This window comes from Triticum urartu, chromosome 5 (genome assembly GCF_003073215.2).
Source record: "Triticum urartu cultivar G1812 chromosome 5, Tu2.1, whole genome shotgun sequence".
NCBI lineage: Eukaryota > Viridiplantae > Streptophyta > Magnoliopsida > Poales > Poaceae > Triticum > Triticum urartu.
This window is the reverse complement of record NC_053026.1, coordinates 573,309,216-573,328,783: the sequence shown is the minus strand read 5'-3', so window position 1 is coordinate 573,328,783 and position 19,568 is coordinate 573,309,216. Positions and strand designations below refer to the sequence as shown.

General features: G+C 42.3%; 1 protein-coding gene and 1 pseudogene across 1 annotated transcript; both read right to left on the bottom strand.

Moving 5' to 3' along the window:
- Positions 1–343: 343 nt before the first annotated feature.
- Positions 344–2,073, bottom strand: LOC125506077 (annotated as a pseudogene).
- Positions 2,074–3,559: 1,486 nt separating this feature from the next.
- LOC125510857 (trafficking protein particle complex subunit 8) lies at positions 3,560–17,853 on the bottom strand. Its single transcript, XM_048676131.1, has 28 exons — positions 17,437–17,853; positions 17,232–17,326; positions 17,050–17,149; positions 16,494–16,598; positions 16,252–16,414; positions 14,902–15,022; positions 14,746–14,808; positions 14,306–14,386; positions 14,149–14,240; positions 13,914–14,064; positions 13,470–13,556; positions 11,891–12,010; positions 11,660–11,791; positions 11,475–11,572; positions 11,284–11,407; positions 11,095–11,202; positions 10,733–10,874; positions 8,755–8,859; positions 8,588–8,651; positions 8,394–8,466; positions 7,194–7,370; positions 7,005–7,115; positions 6,679–6,846; positions 6,436–6,591; positions 5,464–5,697; positions 5,168–5,326; positions 4,844–4,944; positions 3,560–4,770 (listed from the first exon to the last, which is right to left on the bottom strand). The coding sequence occupies exons 1-28, from the start codon at positions 17,594–17,596 to the stop codon at positions 4,242–4,244; spliced, it is 3,819 nt and encodes a 1,272-aa protein (XP_048532088.1). The 5' UTR covers positions 17,597–17,853; the 3' UTR covers positions 3,560–4,241.
- Between the last annotated feature and the right edge of the window lie 1,715 nt (positions 17,854–19,568).

The following is a 19,568-nucleotide window of genomic DNA, read 5'->3' as shown; positions in this document are numbered from 1 at the left end:
TACGAGTAACAACAGGTCAAGTGATGCTGCCAAACACACTGACATAAAGTATCATGTTGTGAAAGATAGAATCCAGGATCAAACAGTTGATGTTAAACATATAAGAACGAAGCATATGATTGCGGATCCGCTAACAAAAGGCTTACCACCCAGTATTTTTCGTGAGCATGTTGCCGGCATGGGACTACTGGAAGCCTGATGATTCTGGAATAAGAGGACCATTAAAATAAACCACCCCCCAATTAGCAAAATGTTTTCCATTTCGAAATAGGCGGGTGTGCTATAAGTGTTGAGGTTCTATGGCGTTTCAAGTTGTTGTAACACCTCACTTTGGTACATCATTCCTATGTAGAATGGGCAAATGAAGTTAAGCCTAACGATCAAGGGGGAGAATGTTGGTTTGATCTGACGGCTTAAACAGGCCAGTTGGATCTATTAGTCTAACAGGAAAAAAATGAAGGGATAACGATAAGTGAAGGGGTCCACGTACCAACGTACGTGAGGCTCGATCAAAACTAACGCGTCCTGGTCGGGGGCGCCCAAAAACCAACTTAGGTTTTGGGTCCCCTGTCGCCAGCGCCATATTAGAAGGATACGAGAGAGAGCTGGCCACATGCGAGATCACAATTCACGTAAGGTTTACTCTCCTCCCGATATTCTCACCCCATCCGATCAGGGGGAGTGCTGCAGCGACGGGAAGACCTAAGCCAGCCGCCGCTGCTGTCCCTGGGCAGTGCCGGTGGCGCCCTGAAGGAATCAGGACGTCGAGGAGAACCTCTACCTCGACTACATCACCCCTGCATCAAGCCTGCACCAAGCAGGCGATCATGTCCACTGCCGTGACATGTAATGATCCCCTAAACCCTTCTTTGTTCATACTTTTAAGGTGATCTAGATGCAATCAGTTTCTGCTAATGGCATCCTAGAGATGCATAATTATTCCAACAAGATCAACAGCCTCCAATCCTGCAGGACCGAGGAGATCAGAGGGGATCTCCCCACTCAGACCATTGTAACTCAGATCCAACATCTTCACATGCCTTGTAATACCACTAGGGATAGGACCAGTAAAATTGTTCTGATTAGCCGCAAACGGAATGAGTTACCAGAAAGGATTAAGGTCCTGAGCTTGGTCGGCTTCCAGAACTCATCCTCGACATCACCAGTGAGATTGTTCTGACTAAGATCCAACAGCGTGAGATCTGAATAACCGAACAGGCTGCTTGGGATGGAATCACTGAAAAAACTACCAGACAACACCAACTCCTCCAAAGAGCTAGCCATCTTTCCAAAGATAGCACCCACCAAATGATTTGGAGCTGAGGTTCAGGCTCCTCAACCTAGGCATAACACTCAACTGGGTGGTCACAGTTCCAGTGAAGGAATTGAAGGAGAGATCAAGAACCTCGAGTCGAGAGAAGCCGAAGAGATCGCCTAGTCGCCCGGCCAGGCGGTTGCTGCTCAAATTCAGCACCCGCAACCCGGCGCTCATGGGGCAACGAGAGAAATGGCCCGTCAAATCGGTGAAGTGATTCTTGGAGAGGTCGAGGGAGCGTAAGCTGTCGAGGGAGAATAAGGAGGCAAAGAGCGTGGGGTTGGACATGGAGTAGCTGGACAAATCGATGTCGGTCACCACCGAGAAGGAAGTGGAGTCAGAAGGAGAGCAACCGATTCCTCTCCATAGGCATGGATTGGAGACGGTTGTGTTCCACCCGGCCGAGCCCACATAGCGCGAGAGATCCCTCATGATGGACTCCTGCGTGCTGTTTAGAGGAAGGGGCGGGTTGCCGGCGGCGGTGGCGATGGACAGATGAAGGCACAAGAAGGAGAAGAAGGTGAACAGCGGCATCGAGAAGCCATGGCTAGAGCAGGTAGAGTACCTCTTGCTCTCCCCCATGGCCGCTGGTCCTCGGTTTTGCTTCTGATTCCTTTGGTTCCTCGCCGATCTTGGTCGGTACGGTACGGGCAGTAGGCGGGAAAAGAGATGAAGAAGATCTTCTGCCCCTGGGTTTTGGGTTTCTCCGCGGCCGTGGCTCTGTGATGCTCCTGCTCTCGTGTTTTGCTTGGCGTATAAGGATTCAGTTCGAGTGTTGTGTAGAGCTTTGCCAAACCAAAAGAAAAGGTGTTGTACAGAAACGAGAATGCAAAAACTACTCGCTCCGCCCCAAGTTACTGGTCTTGGATTTGTCTAGATATGGATGTATCGTATGTTTTAGTGTTAGATACATCCATATCTAGAAAAATTTAAGACAAATAATTTGGGGCGGAGGTAATACATAGTTGTGGTCATTTTGAGGATTTTCCGAAAGCTGCGAAATAAAATTAAGAAAGAAAGCTAGGATGTGAGTGAGCACAGGGTCACCATCTCCCACAAATGGTGTTCCTGTCGTCCCGTTTGCACCTGGACTACCCCACACCACACTTGACGAGGGAGGTGACTTTGAACGTAGACCCTCTCCATTGCTGTCTTGACTCCCGCTCCTTCACTGACTTGAGCCCTTCCTCCACCACCACTGATCTCTTGCAAGCAAATTCTCTGAAGTATTCCCTTCGTCCCATAATATAAAAGCATTTTTGAAGCTAAGGGAATACATGCGTAGAGTTTTCTTTTCTTAGATGGGACGTGTCACGAGAATGTCTGGCGTGTGATTAACCTCGCATCAAGCATGGTGCTTCATGAAAATTAAAACTCATCTGCTCGTCCTCCTAACGAATGCATCTGAAAAGGCCAAAAGGGATGGATCGGTTCAATACTAACATGATTGATAGAGTAGTGCATGGAATGATGGAAATCAGGCAAACAATTTTTAAACCAAAAGGAGCTACGATAAAGGTGAAAGGTCCATATTGTCTTTCCAATAGTGCTACACCTACGTACATCTACGGACAGTTTTACTAAACTACCCAACTAATCCTCTCTTTGCGTAGATGTAGCATTACTCTTGTCTTCCAGTTTCGGTCAGTGGCAGGCCGTGTTTGAAGGAGGCGGGCGGAGAAAAGTACTGCTCCTGGACGGATCTGGAGAAACTGACTGGTTGGAGTAATCCACGGCGTGAAGGTCACCGTAGGGTCGTCAAATCTCGAGCTACCAGCGAGCTGGACTTATGGAAGATTGCGATACAGTAAACGGATCGTACTAGATGGAGTAAGACTATCCACAATGAGAGTAACATAAGTGGTAACATCACATTTATTTAGGTAAAATAGATGATATAGCATGTAATTAATGAAGAAAAAGAGATATGATAACATAGCTAGTTACTGTAATATTACACATATCAAGAAAAGACAAGTCTACAATGTAATAAATGAAGTGATGCATAACACAACACATATATTACTATCCACTGTAAAGGTAGTAGCATAGACTAGTAACATATGCATGTTACTACTCTAAGTTACTCTCCGGTGTGACTAGTCTAACATTAGCTGAACCACTACTGCTGGAATCGCACCAAATATGTGTCTGTCCTATCCGGGAACACACTAGTCAAGCGTGTAGTTTCCACTCCCTCAGAACAGACCGTCTTGCTACTTGCACAACATTTAAGAAAGGCCATGATAAAAATAATTTACATACTGGAATCATCTCTTAAATGTGCATAGCAAAACTGTGATTATGATTTACACCAAGTCAAAACGTTACTACCCAAGTATCACGACTGCCAAAAATAATCCTATACATACATGAATACCCAGGCAGACATGAGCTCAACCTATTCATACAAAAGAACAGAAAAAATCACGCTGGCATCAACAATTCAACATTTAGCCGAGGTACAATTGTCACCCATAGAACAACAGTTTCAGGAAGATTACCTAACCTCCTCGCGAAAAATGGTACAGAGAAGGATGTACAAGAATAACATAGCTATAGGATACACAAACAACTCGATAAATGTCTGTCAGCGTTCATCGCACCCCAGTTTCATCGACAACAATGGTATACATCGTCTAATCACCTGAACTATCCTCATGATTCATCCTCAAAAAGGGCTCGTATAAATGCATCAGTATTGAAGCTGACAACAAAAGAATCCATGTATATGGGTGTCCTATATCCAATTTGGGAACTTACAGGGTACATCTGCACTTTGCCTGTCCGCTAGCTTGGGTTGGTGATATTGGTGATATCATACATCTTCAGTCCACCGCCACAGGACAGGCTTCTGCACTAAACTACATGCAAGTTTTTCTGTGCTGAGCTTCATGAGAAGTATCTTTATCATCATTGTAATTCATCAGGCGCCTTGAAGAACATTGACATAGAAAGGATACCCTTGGCCACCACCTGATGTCACATTTTCATCCACCTGTCCACTCTCAGATGAATGCACTTTCCAGTGCAGCTCATACGTTGAAAAATCATACGTTCCGGGTGCAAATATGCACACTTTTAGGGGAATTTTAGCAGAACTGTCAGGTTTCAGATCAACTTGAGCAGAACTCAATGAGCACCAAACAAACGGTGAAATGCTTTCTGATGATTGTTTCTGAGAATGTGCCCCCTTGGTACTTGAGATGGCCTTTATGTCATTTTCCAGAGATACGTCATACCATCCACCCTGACCACTGGCAGATTCATGTGAAGGGGCAGTTTGGCTTTTCTCAGGCATACAGTCAGATGTAACCACTCTCACGCTAGCGTTATGGTCTGAAGAATTGTGAATCACCAGTTGGATGTTAGCCTCACAGCATGACTTCGAGAAATCATGAGTAATTGTTCGAGGTCCTTCCATAAGCCACCACACAGGATTCTGGTTGAGAGCACTGCAAAAGCAGATCATATCAGCATATATGTTCAGGGCCATCAAAAGCAACAATCAAAGGTTCTAGCACTTACCTGCAGTGGCAGGTATGATGAGAGAGCAGTTGTTCTGTCTTGGAAGAGTTAACAGCTACTGCCTTTGAGATCAGAATAAAATCAAGTAGACTACGTGGCACCTGAAATGAAGTCAATACATAGGTAAGCATTTGATTAACTATGCTAAAATTCAAATATGCATACGCGAAACCAGCCAGTGGCCACATTTCGATCCAAGTGTTGTTGTGTTGAGGTTAAGGCTAAGGGCAAAAACACTACCCAGCTGGATAACATTGGGAAACAGCAAGAAAACAGTACCACCAAGTGGTCTAGAATGGTATTACAACCTCAGGCAGCACTCACCTTAGCTAACTTCCCTTGTTGGTGTCTTTCTTGATAGTGGAAATCAGTGATAGGAGTCCGAGAAACATCAAATACATCAGTACTACCCCCAGGAGATAAAACTATATCACTTCCACAGGAACCGTCTGCCGCCTCAATACATGAACTTGTACTTAAATCCTGGAAATAATTAATGCAAGGAAAACCATATCACCTCACCAGATACAACAGGCATGAAAAAAAATAAAGAAACGGAATACATAGGGCCCAAGAAGTGTCTTGTATTTGATAGCTCATTCAAACAATGCATCTCCAACCTTTATCTTGAAGAAGCATGACACAGCCTGGTTTGCTGGTACTGTTTCCACAAAGCTGATGGAATCACGCGAGGGTAATGTTGAAACTGCCCATTTAGTGCGGACACATGACAATTGATGAAGTGTGAATGAGTCTGATGGAGTCTTGTTGATTACGTCCATTCGCACAATATACTCTTGCAATCTTGATGAGCACATACTTATAGCAAAGGACACATCAAGTGACGGCAAGACCTGTAAATAAGAATTGTTGACAGACAATTAATAGATTCCAATTCCATATTTACTTGATGTTTCCACATCTATCAAGAATTGTGTGCAAACATACAGCTGCTGGCTAAGCAAATTTGAGATTAAATAATGCAACAGCAGCATCCAAAACCACGGTGCCATTTATATGGGTAGTAGTTCTACACACCTTAATCATGGGAGTACAGAGTGTTATAATGTGAGATTTGAAAAATAAAGACGAGTGCATTTTAAATAAAATATAATTAATCACACATCATACTAGCTTCCAGTATTTTGGTCCAAAACATGACAAAGAGATCAAAATCGGAAATCCAAATCTTCAAAAATCTTGCAGAAGTGATTTCTATCCTCTTGGGACCACCGCACTTTTATAGAGCTATTACCACTTCAGAACAAAATTAAAATAACAAGTGGCATCTAGCAATGAACTCAGACTTTCAGGGCACATCTGATTTCTGGCGGGCAGCCATAACCAGTTTCGCCAGCCACAACCTATATTTGGTAAACCAGCTGGCACAATGAGGTTTTAGGGATTTCCGTATGTCATAAATCTCGCCAACATATTTAATTAGATCAACTAATTATTGTAGGAAGCTGGTGCCCCAAGAAGCAACTGGTGCAATACTAGTTCTGAAAACACTGATTCCAAATAGAATATACTGTGCATGTGCAATAAGGTAAAAAATAAACATAAAACTTAATATAATATTGCCAATTTACCTCCACATTGTAATGCATGCGCAATGTGCGATACGGAATGTCAGTGGTACTCTCCATTTCATAATAGAGAGACAAATAAAGAGAGAAGTTTCCAGGAGTTGCGGCATGAAACCAAATAGGCCAAGAGAATGTGGCATCACCTTGAATTTTAATATCCTGGAAAGAAATGAATGTAAATATTGTAAATAAATCGGTAACACAAATCAGATTAGTAAAACAAGACAGGGCCTTGAACCACCTCACCTGAGGAAATGCAAATAGTGAACCCTTGACGTTTTCCTTAGTACCTTCGGGTACAGTGTTGCTGTCTGATTGAACATGCTTTCTTAAGCACTGTGGGAATTCAAGGTCAAGGTCTGATGAATCACCGGGAATTACAAACCTTGGATGGCTAATTTTCATTTTTATATTCTGCATGGCAGGCTTGGAAATGGTTAACATACAAAATGATGCTACAGACACACATATATTTAAAACCTATGCTCATTTCTGAAGAACTGAGAAATCCTTTGATGATTATGAATTATTGAACAGGGCAAAGAAATGAATATATGGATAAAAATCCGGACCTTCACAGCATGTTCTGATTGGTTTCTCAGATTCAGCGTGAGGAGTTGTAAATCACCAGTAAATGCTTTTGCTGGCAAGCACTCAATATATCCTGTAAGTTTAGGTAAACCCTGGAGGCAAAGAACTTACAGTTACTCACACGTCACACGAAACAAGTATTTGAAAGAAAAACCCAGACAAACAAGAACCTTGATAACGATCAGGTTGTTGTTCAAAGAACGCAGGGCCCCTCTTTTCCCTTTCTTGTTTTTCTTTTGTGTAGCCACTTCGAAGTACTGATAGCCTACTACCGAATCTGACAGGGTCCACCTTATCCCAACTAACTTCAGAATACCTATAACTTTTGGAGTCACTTCAAGTTGTATCTGGTAGAATTAAAAAGGGTAATAAGCCATTTGGAAAACTATGCACATAAAGTTATGGAACACCAATATGAAGCAGCACAATCAAATATATATGAATAAAAATAAACCAATTCCACATGTCACAAAGGCACTGTTTTTGAGTCGAACAAGTCGACTCAACAACGTGTCGACTAGTCGATGAGTCGCGACTAGTCGCAACTGCAGGGTCGACTATTCAAGAGTCACTACCCAAGAACGACTCATCGACTCGAAAACCGACAAAGGGCAACAAATTCATCGCCCAAAACTTAATAACATATACTACCAAAATGTTTAAACCACGAATAACTGAGGCAATTATCAGTTTAAGTATTACTCTCTTGTTATGGCTTCCATTGTGGTTTTGTTGTAATGTCAGGGTTCACAGTCAAACTCAAAAATGATATTAAATCCTAGGAAAGGCTTACATCTGGCTCAAAGGAATATCAAGCAAAAGCAAATAATATAGATGACTGTACATCAGGCTTGCTCTGCACTAGCTATTACAACACCTTCATCAAACTACCATTTGGGCATAAGAACCATCCTTGGTTGGAACCACAACAGCACACCACGCCGATAGCAAATTAACCATTATAGCTATTCTGTTTTCTATTTGACCTTCTAAGAAATATACTCCCTCAAAATGTAAGTTATGTCTGACTTCTCAGTCTCCAATGCACAACTTTGACCATGATTTGCACTATGGTATTATTCTTACATGCCAAATCAATATACTCTTGCCTATATTAGCAGTCAAAGTTTTAAAACGTTAAATGCACACATGCTAATGCGACTTATATTTTAGGAATGGGGGAGTATCATGGATTAGGGAGAATTATCTAATGGAAAGTTCAAAATAGTATTTGTTGTTCACATGGTAACTTGGATATGCTATATACAGGTCTCACTGTGAAGGCCTTTTTAAAACGTTTTTTACGTGACAACAAATACATTTTAGCAAGATTCTTTAAGGAACCCAGATTAATGACTAGAGATGCTTACTTTTTTGGTTTCACCTCCTCCTAATACAATGTCAAGCTTCGATACTGTGAAATTGTTTCCATCACTTTCAAATCTGCAGCAATCAACAAAAAACAACAATAATGGTATTCAGAATCTTCGGAAGAACCGAAGATATGTACATAAATAAACCTCAATAGTTGGGGGGGGGGGGGGGGGGGGGGGGGGGTAATTACGTCGAAATAGAGGGCTTTGTGTTAGCTATATCTTCCTCGGCAGCTGTTGTTAATGCACCAGTCTCTGCATGGTGAACACAATCCATCGGTGAACGAAACAATCTCTCCATTATAGAGTCCTTAAGAAAGATCTTCTAATCTCAGAAAGAAAAAACAAATACCCGCACCTGAAGCGTTCAAATTGGTGGAAAGCTGGCATATAAGGGAGATGCCAGACACATTGACAGAAATTTGTAAAGGATTCTTCAGCTCAACGTTCAGTTTTACTGCCTCTGCAACCAATGAAATCAAGGATTCAGAACTAGAATATTATGAGATGCTCCAAGTGTCTTTACAGCGATGACATCAGATTGCTACATCCTAATTCCTCCCTCCCTCCCCCCCCCCCTCCCTCCCTATGAGATGCTCCAAGTGTCTTTACAGCGATGACATCAGATTGCTACATCCTAATTCCTCTCTCCCTCCCTCCCTCCCTCCCTCCCTCTCCCTCTCCCTCTCCCTCTCCCTCTCTCTCTCTGCTAGAGAAATAAATTACTGGTAACGTATTTTAACTTCTAAGCTCCCTAGAAATAGGGAGCTCTCAGTATTCCGGGCTGCAGGTTCGATGTGGGCATCGAGCGTCATCGACCGAACAACATTCCTTTACCGCCTTAGCCTACACCTCGGTTACTCCTGCCGTTCTTCCAGTGTGTTTTGGGTCGTGTGTCGTTGTGTCGCTGCGTCACAGATAGGGGGAGGGACGAACGATCGTGCTGTGGGCTGCACGTGTGGGGTGATGTCTACGGCTCTACGCTTCCTCGCGATGTTGTGCTTGATTTTGCGGGTACCTCCGGGCTCCGGAGGACGCCATTGCTGCTGGTCACCAAGAACTAGGGGCAACTGGATATTTCTGGAAGAGGACACAAAATACAAAATGAAACAGGCAAAGTGGAGCAGCGTCATTTGTGTATAGAATTTGTTGGGCTAAGCCAGTCGCGTTTACTGGGTGTGAAGCTGGTGGCAGCTGCCTGTCCATCAAAATGTGGGCTCTTCAAGCATGACTTCCAATGGACTTCACACCACGACCACCCCCATCAAAACCATAAAAACAACGACACAAAAAACCCACAAGCGAATAAACAACCAAACAGATAAACCCTAATAAGGAAGCAGCATGGGAAAGCACGCGTCTGCTTCTAGCATACTTTCCCGAGTGGGCAGTTAGAATTATCAAATGGTTACTGAGCACAAATCAAGTGAGCAGAAGATGAACAAAACATATCATTTTAGTTATGTGATTCCTATGTGTAGGTTTTTCGTTCAAGTGATGACCTGTCAGTCGAAATAGTCGGCATTAGGAGGGTAGTGGCCAGTTCTGCCCAGACAAGTATAATTTTTTCGATAACAGGTCAGAGTAAAAACTATGGTTCATTTCCAAGCAATTTCACAGGTTATACATATTTATATAATTGAAATGAACAGATGGGATATGTCTAGTTCAAACTAATATTGAGTGTAACAGCACAAACTACCTGTTGAAGTGTATATGTGGATAGCTTAACATGATAACAGAGCCTAAGGTCTTGAGTTCAAGTCCTGGTTTTCACAATTTGTCCAAAAATTGCCGCTGCCCCCTCTGTGTCCACGTATAGGCCTCCTGAGCCATACCTCTGAGTCTGTTCACACGTTGACTTCTCGCGTCACACACGAGAGAGGGTATTGAAGTGTATATGTGGATTGCCTAGCCCTTTCCATTAGTTCGGACTTTTGGTTGCGTTGGCTAGTGCATGAAGCTTAACACTACCCACATGGAGTCGTGTACTACTGGATGAGAGTATGCAATTGGTAACTAAATGTCATAAGTGGCTGTGGCACTGGACCTTGTTGGGCTGGTAACGTGCTAGCTAACCTGAAGCGTGAAGGTGGGAGCCCTTATAATTTCCCAATGTACGAGGGATTTACTCGGAAAAGTTGCACATCAGGCTACCCTCATGTTCCTCAAATGATTGGTCCGTGTGTTTGCATAATTATACTCAAATAGTAGATATACCACATTTTCATGTTCCAGATGCAGTTCAGTTGTTGAGGCAACTATCAATGAACTCATAATCAGTCGATTTTCTTACGGACAGTTGTAACATATTAAAACAATGAAACAAGATTTACCTCCAGCAACACAAATACATGCCTTGTTATTTCTAAAAGGAGAAGATTTTGGCTGAGTGTCAAGCCAGTTAGTTCTAACAACAGATGATGATGGGATCAATTCTTCTTCCAGCTCCTGCCAAATGCTTTCATTAACATCAACCTGTTATACAAGGTAGCTGATACAAGTTAGGAGTGCCTTCATTTTCAATCACAAGCGCAGAATGATCAAAGACCTGGTTAAAGTTAAGAAAAATGATAAATGCATGACAGTGTTTGATCACAAATTGCTCCGGAAACACCACAGGTTCAATCTTTGATTACTCCGAAAATGAAATGGCGGACAATTAGAAATATGAATGCTATAGTTGTTATGACATTACATCTGCATTTGATGCGTAAGTGCGATGATCTTCATTTACAACTCTGAGTGATGACATGTTGAAAACAGGAAGTTGAAGCTTGTATACATCAAACTTTTCCCCTGTACTCTGTTTACGAAAAAAAGAAAAAAAATTAGAAACAAAAGTTTGGTACAGCTGATGCAAACCATAACCAAGCTGGTCAATAACCTGAACAAAATGGAAGAAATCATTGAGGAACATGCTTTGCGTTGTCAGCGACTGATGGCTACAAGCAATAACCTCCAGCAAGTGCTTGATAGCTACATCGAATATCCCAAGGACTCCATACCACCTAATTCGTACAAGTGTCAGAGATAGTTTACAAGCAAGGGCAAATGAGCAGAAAATTACGCAAGTACCTCCCAACATTAAAATGTACATGATTGTTGATGTAACTCCAAGGATTTTGTTTGTAGACAAACAGAGCGTTTCTGTATGCCCGAACAGCATGTTGTTTCTGCACCATTAAGGACGAATGCTCATTGTTAAGTCAACTACTGTATTGTTGCTAAAATGTCACTGCAGTGGAGGAATTAATATACACCTGATCAGACAAGTAGTAACTATTGCCAGCTAAGATGAGGTGAAATCCATACTTCCGAAGCATACGTGGACTTGACAGCAAATAGCAACAAGCAGCTTGCTCAAGCAGCACAGCAGAATGCAAGGAAGGTTCCTGAATAGCAGCAGGTTTCATCATTCATAAATCTAACGAACTAAAAGAGAACTTAAAAAAAATATTAGAATAGACCATTCCTCATGCTTCTAGGTATACCTCATTTGATATGCGGAAATAAACAGTTGATGCTTCCCTATGTTGTCCTCGTGTTTTAAGCATTTCTGCCCACCAAAGGCCACATCTAGTAGCATTTCTCTGACCAGAAGATCCAATTCTCTGAAAATATGAATATTTATTGATACTTTCTATGAAGAAGAGCAAGACCAAACAAGTGAAGAAAAACGAACAATGATAAATTCAAAACCAATCAAGTGAAAGAATCGAAATAACACATAAGAATAGCAATCTCTACTTAAACAACCCCACTACTTTAAATTCCTTTCTACTCCCTCCGTCCCATAATGTAAGACGTTTTTTGACATTACACTAGTGTCAGAAAAAACGTCTTACATTATGGGACAGAGGGAGTATCATGCAAAATGCAAAAAATATGCATCTGGCTAAATTAAGGCCTCCTTTGGTTCATAGGGTAAGAATATCATAGGAATAGGAAAATCATAGGAAGTGAGGTGGCATGCATCTCACTTCCTATAGGGAAAGAGATGTCACTTGATTCATAGGATAGGATTTTTTCCATTGAGGCCTCCTTTGGTTTGGAGGAATTTCATAGGAATTCTAGAGGATAGGATTCTTATAGGATTTTTTCCTTTAGAGCCCTTTGGTTCATAGGAATGGATTCCTATTCCTACATAGGATTGGTTCCTATCCTCCACATTTCATAGGAATGAGCCTAGACTCAATGGAAAAATTCCTTTGGTGTCAACCAAATGACATCTTGTTTCCTATTCCTACTCATAGGATTTGAGATACATGTCATCTCATTTCCTACAAGATTCCTATTCCTACGATAATCCTATCCTATGAACCAAAAGAGGCCTGAGTCTAGGCTAATGTTTTTTTCCCTTTGAAATGTGAAGGATTGATTCCTATCCTATATAGGAATAGGAATCCATTCCTACAAACCAAAGGGCTCCATAGGAATTTTTCCTACAAAAATCCTATCCTTTAGAAATCCTACAAGATTCCTCCAAACCAAAGGAGGCCTAAGAGTTCAAACTCCCCCTTCATTATGCACATGGCCCTACCACCTATGGACACGCTCTCCCAAAAATAACAAAGGGAAAAGCACGGGCCTTCTGTATATCTCACGATTTCACAAAGAAAAAGGAGGTTTTGGCGTATTTATGGCTGGTTTGGCATGTCTGATTTGGGCTCTTACTTATCTGCTTTGAAGAAATTTTAGTGCATTTATAGTTGTTATTATTGACTGCTTTATCTTGCAGAGTTACTAGAAGACGCATATTTCCAGATTATTTCAATGAGAACTCCCAAAAGGTCACTAATACTAGCATTGCTATACGAGGTTCATATTGATTATTCATCAGACTTCAGATGCATCTGAAATAGAGTAAAGTGTTTCATGCAAAATGGAATTAGAAATCATTTCCCCCATGTCTTCCCACTTTATCAGATTCTCTTTTTCTCTGGAGAACACCGAGAACTAGGGCCATTAGCACAGAATAGCGAAGATGTATCAATCGATCAACAATGTTAAGCAATAATTATTTGTTCATGTGTGTAAACCTAAAAGTGGATTTCTAAACTAAATAAATACCAAATATGTAGTGAAGGCATTTTCCATGCAATATTCAGCATCCTTCCTTGACTGATCTAACATGAAATAGCAAAGTCCACTCATCTCCTGCAAAAGACGCAAGCATACATCATAGGAGTGAATATCTATTACAGATAAACAATGGACCATCACAACAAAGTCAGTACCAATTTCATTATTCACCGGAAAACAGTTCAGCAACTCTGCTACTGTGGAAGGAATTTGAAAGCATATCATCTGGTCTATCATATGAGTAAGGCATAGCCTCTTGTCAATTATTCTTATGGTAAAGAACATATCTTGATTTACTGAAACTGCTAAGCCAGACATATCCTTTAGAATTGCCACTAGCTGTGCCTTTAGTTCAAACCCAAAATCATTATACATGATGATCATGTACCCATGCATAAAGTACTTAAAAATAAGTTAAGGAAATTCAAGCACCTGAACACCAGCAAAACGCTTCCAAGCTTTATCAAGCTTATAATCTGTCGAAAGTAATCTGTAATTGGACAAAGCAAGCTCGTAGTCTCTTAACATGAAAGCATAGTCACTGAGAACTCTGATCTGCGACTCTATGGAGGTGAATGTATACCTGTTGAGAAAAATAGTGTTACTGCAAAAGGGCAGGTTTGAAAAGAATAAAATACAGTAAAAAGTGTCAAGCATAAATACTTACATTGGGCCATTTGCAGCTTCTGGGACATCATCTCTCTTTCTCCACCACAAGTTCTTTATCTGATTTCTAAAGCCCTTTCTTGTTGTGGCTACCTAGAACGATACCGAATTTTACTAAACCATACATCTGAAAATGGTAAAAAAAATTATCAACATACCTGCTGATTGAGCACACGGATCTTTTGCTCCATGTAGGGAATGATATGATTAGAAGCAAAATCTTGCATAAAATCCTTTATCTGATAAAGAAACAGCAATTAGTATCTTAGCTTGACTGCCAGCTCCAAATCTTTGCATGCAAAACTAAACCCCAGAGGATGACCTGGCCTAGTACCAGAAACTAAAAGAAAAATCGATATGTCCTCCTTGACATTAGTTCCTATAAAAACCTCGAATCAATCGACTAACAGGTCAGTTGCTCACACTACTGTCAAAAGCACAATAGGTCTTCAATCCAACTAACAACATACCTAATTGAACTGGTCAGTTAGATACTGTGAAAAGTTGAACAAAGTTTTATGAAACTTTTATGTGCCAAGACAAGCTTAACAGAGATTGGAGAAGCAGTAACTTGCTATTACTCCAGATGCTGCAATACCTCGTTCAAATCATCCATGTTAAGGAAACAAGTTCCTTCATTATTGTGCAGGCCATGAGCTTTCTGCAGTCAGTCAAGACAAGACTATAAGTAGATTGCATACTTGCTCAACTACGTAGACATTAACATAAATATTAAGTAACACGGCGCACTTACATAGGTTGACCACGAATTATCAGCATCACTGCCATCCGCTTGTGTAGAAGAGTTAATACTCAGCAATTTACAATCATTCACGCCCAGGGTGGTCCTCATTTCCGCTAAGATGTTCACAGCTCTTGACAAAGGAAGTAACACGGGTCAACCAAAGAATGTACAGAATCAGAACTTAATAAGAAGAGACGGCAAAATCAGCAAATGACACCAGTCAAGCAAAAATATACTAAAAAAGAGCAATGCACGGAATCCATTTAATATCCCACTAGTCAAGTGTGATGCACTTCCTTTTACCAATGCGAGCAGTTAAAACATCAGCTATTACCTTAATTGCATGTTCCAACTTAGATAAGCATAACCCTGGGATGAAATAAGTTATTCTAAATGGGGTAGGCCCTATTTGGCAAAGCTTAGCTTCTTCAACAAGCTGGCCTAATTGAGAGGCTTCAGGTTCCCCATACGAAGGGGGCTTAAAAGTTTCCCGAGAAGGCACACTCACCACTCAGTTATGGGGACTTAAGCTTCTTGTGACATTTAAGATTATCAAACTGAAGAGCCCTTCAACTGGGCCCTTAGCTGCAAGATGAAGATACAGCTCACTATTCCAAAGAAAGGTAAACAAGCTGACACCTACTGCACCCCTAAGTGCTCATGTGGTATATACTAGCTTTGAGTGAAGCCTTATATGCCATTTAAATATTATATAATGGTTTGGGGTTTGTTCAAGTTATAAGAACAAATGCATTAAACAACAAAACAGGACTTTAATCATTATAATTCACATAAATATGTGCTTCATGTTGTTAATATAGGTGGACATAAGAGGGCTTGGTCGACTCAACAGTTGAGATCTTAGGCAAAGAGTCACACAAACTAATTAATTGAAGAAGCCTCAATTCCTTGACTACCTTAAAATGCATTGAACTAGGGATGTCAGACTTTCTAATATCAGTGTGAAGAGAGAGCAGTCTGAAAGAACATAATATATTAGAAAGCTCACATCACCGACGCAAGTTCACAAGATGTTTTTTCACTTCTGAAAAATGTTGGTGACCATTTAAGAAGAAACAATACTCACTTCATTTCAAATGTAAGGTGTATTTTTCCTTCCCAAATTTATGCTTCAGCCGCCAATTAATCTAATCATATTTGGCTTATAATATACAAAATTGACACCATGTATTAAAAACGTATTGTATGAGATTTATGGTCAAAGCTAAAATTTGGACAGTCAAAATGTGCCTATATTTTGGAATATGCATGTATTACTTGTTAGCATTTCTCAATAGTTCATTTCACCAATGCAAGGAGGAGAGTGTGTTCCCTATTATGAGGAGAAAGGAATAGTACATCTCTTGTGGTCCATCTTGTTGTTCATGAAGTACAAGATAGTGCTTCAGAATCTGGGGATCCATTATGCCTTCATTTAAAAGAGGAGGCAACTGATTTGTGTTGAACAGATCAGCGAATTTGCTGATTGGCTCTTTGTCCTTTGACGATACAACTAAAAGACCTGTTAACAATAATAAGAGTATGAGGAAGAATAGATTCTGCAAATAAAAGAAAGCAAAGAGTAAAGAGCCGAGACTCACATGCCACGGGGTGATCAAATGTTTCATGGTCTGAAAAGGACAGTGTCCGCACTAGCTCTCTGTTGAACCTCTTAATCCACAATGGGCACAACTCAGCTTCAGGCTCTGAAATTGTAGCAAACATGGAATTCTATGTAAAAAATATGGAACCAATAGACAGCAAACACCAACCCTATGACTGAACCACATGGATATAATGATCGGCTTGAGTAAGACATCAATACAACCAAAGCATTCATCAGCCAATTAGATACATCAGATCACCAACCAAGTGGAGGTTGACAGCATATTGACACAACAAAACAGGCAATTTGAGCAATACATATTGTGGCACGAATGCTCTCCAGTCTCCATGTGTGCTCACTGTAACATTTGGGGGAAAAGGTTGTGGCTGCTCATTAAACGTTTCTAACATTGAGACTATATTGGAAATATTTGAAGAAATTAGCGGTCCGGCTACTCTGGTTATAGTCCCTCATTTTGCTCAACATAAAAATGTTTCTTCGGAAGGATCTCACAATATGATTGCATACAGAGGCAGTGCAAGGGTTCTCACTTTTGAGTACATCTTCCAACTGTGGCGGGTCTGAAAGCAAATCCGGAAGAGCGTTCTCGTTGGCCTCGGAAACGACCAGCTTAATTCTTGCATCTGCAACCTGTTCCAACACAAGCATGTTCATCATCAACAGCAGAAGGCATCTACAACTACAAGTATACAGCACATTCCACAAGGTTCACCTCGCAGTCCTGCTTCCGGACATCCGACGCATACACCATCCGAATCTTGAACTGTTGGAGCCTGTAAGGCTGGTCACTCGCTGTGCGAACGGGCACTGCTCAAACCGACACACAAACACCGCGTGAGGTCACAAAACCGAATCGAACAAAATGTGAAAAGCATTGCAGGGAATCAGCTGAAGCTGGCGTCGTGGAGGCGCATTACCGTCGATTTTTTTGAGGAGGGAGAACGGGGAGAGCATGTCGACGAAGCTGAGGCCGCTCTTGCGGCACGCGGCCTCGGCGAGCGGGGTGGTCAGCACCATCACCACCGGGGTGACGTCCTCGAGGAGGACCCGCCCCAGGTAGCTCCGGAGCGGATCCATCCCGCCAAAACCCTAGCGGATCGAGCGGGGGCGGTCCGAGCGGCCGGCGATGCGAATTGCGTGATGCGGGAGCGGGGACGGGGGCGCGAGCTGGCGCTTCGTGGTGGGCGGCACGGATTGTACGGGGTCTCCGACGGAGGGAAGGGGGGAGGGGGTCGCCGGAGAGGTCTGCGGCGACGGCGAGGCGGTGACGGTGGTGGTGTGATCTGGAAGGGCGCGAGGTAGGGGAGAAGACGACCAGTGGGCGTATCGTATTGGGTTGGGTAGTTGGATGGACGGGCTGGATACTTGGGCTTCAGAGGCCGGGTATGATGATGGTGGTCCGGTCTCTCCGGTGGTATACAAGGCCAACGGCCCACTAGATTGGACTCCACCCTGATCTCAAAAAAAAAAACTGTCCCAGATTATTTTATTTTTCTCAGAGAAGATCGGAGGAAAGATGATTAATTAAGAAAACATGATCTTAGGGAATTCTCACCGCCGCATCCTCAGCGTCGGAGCCCGTGGCCGGCGTCCGCGCACAGCCGCCTCACGTTCAGACTACTTGCTCCGCCACAACACCAAACCTGCTGCCGTTTGTCGATCGCCCGCGCTTCGTCGACGCTACTGCACCTCCCAGCCCGTCGGCCCCCGGCCCCGGTGGTACAACAATCCGCTCAAGATCACGGCCGCGGCAGTTCTCGTCTCCGGCGTCACGGGCCTCACGGCGTTAGCCTACTACCGCCCGTACCTCGATCTCGAGGTCGTGCCGTACACTAACAGGAGTCATGTGGTCGTCCTCACCCCCCAGTCGGAGCGCGATCTCTGTGTTCGCCGCTTCAACGAGGACATGAGCAAGTACGCCGCCGAGTCCCGGATCGTTGACCCACTCCACCCCGACAGTGTCCGCTTCCGCCGCATCCTCGAGAAACTCATCCATGCGGCTCACAAGGATGCGCAGGATCTGGATGACGGGACCCGAAGAAAGCAGCAGGGTAAGAAACCGAGCCGTCTGCAACCGCACGCGGGACACCTCCATGGGGTGAAGTGGGAGCTCATCCTTGTCAAAGATGATCGGGTCGATGCAGGGTGCCTGCCCCGCAAGATAATGGTCACCACCGGATTGCTCGAAGTTCTTAAAACTGACGCTGAGATTGCCGTTGTTCTTGGGCACGAGGTGAGGTAGCTAGGTTTAATACAGGATTAATGAGTTCACGTCACGCAATTCAAACTCTCATCCATCGTGCCATTATTATTTTTCTAGGTTGGACACATCATTGCAAGGCACAAGGCGGACATCGCCAGGCAGGATTGGTTTCCCACTCTCTTATGGCGGCCTTTCTTTTCAATGTATGTCCACCTTTTGCATTTTCACATGTTCTTGTTCAAGTTAGCTACTACTCCCTCCGTCCGAAAATACTTGTCCTAGAAATAGTTGTATCTAGACTTATTTTAGTTATAGATACATCTATTTTATCCATTTTAATTACAAGTATTTTCGGACGGAGGGAGTACTATAATTAGTTAGTAGTACTACATTGTAGCCGAAGATAGACATACAATTAGTTCAGTACTACATTTTCATATGTTCTTGTTTAAGTTGATTACTTCTAAAATTTTCACAATGTAGCACTCTCTAGAGAAACTAGAGATGATACCGGCGCGTTGTAGCGGGAGTTAGCTGTAGTAACTTCTATGAGATTTTGCGGTATGAAACTTTAGTATTCTGATTAGAAATATGAGAATTTAAAATCAAGCACATGTAATTTATTATATTTGATTATTATATAGTTATAGAAAATTTATTTAATATAAGTATCATGCATGATGCATGTTAAGGTGGGTCTTTCCCCATGTATGGAGCATGTTGAGTTGGCATAGTTGCAATGTGTTTAGAATTATTATTTTTGAGGCATACATGATGACATGATGAGTTGTCATAGTTGCACGTCAAGATAATTAAGTTAGTATGGATCAACTATTTAGGTATAAA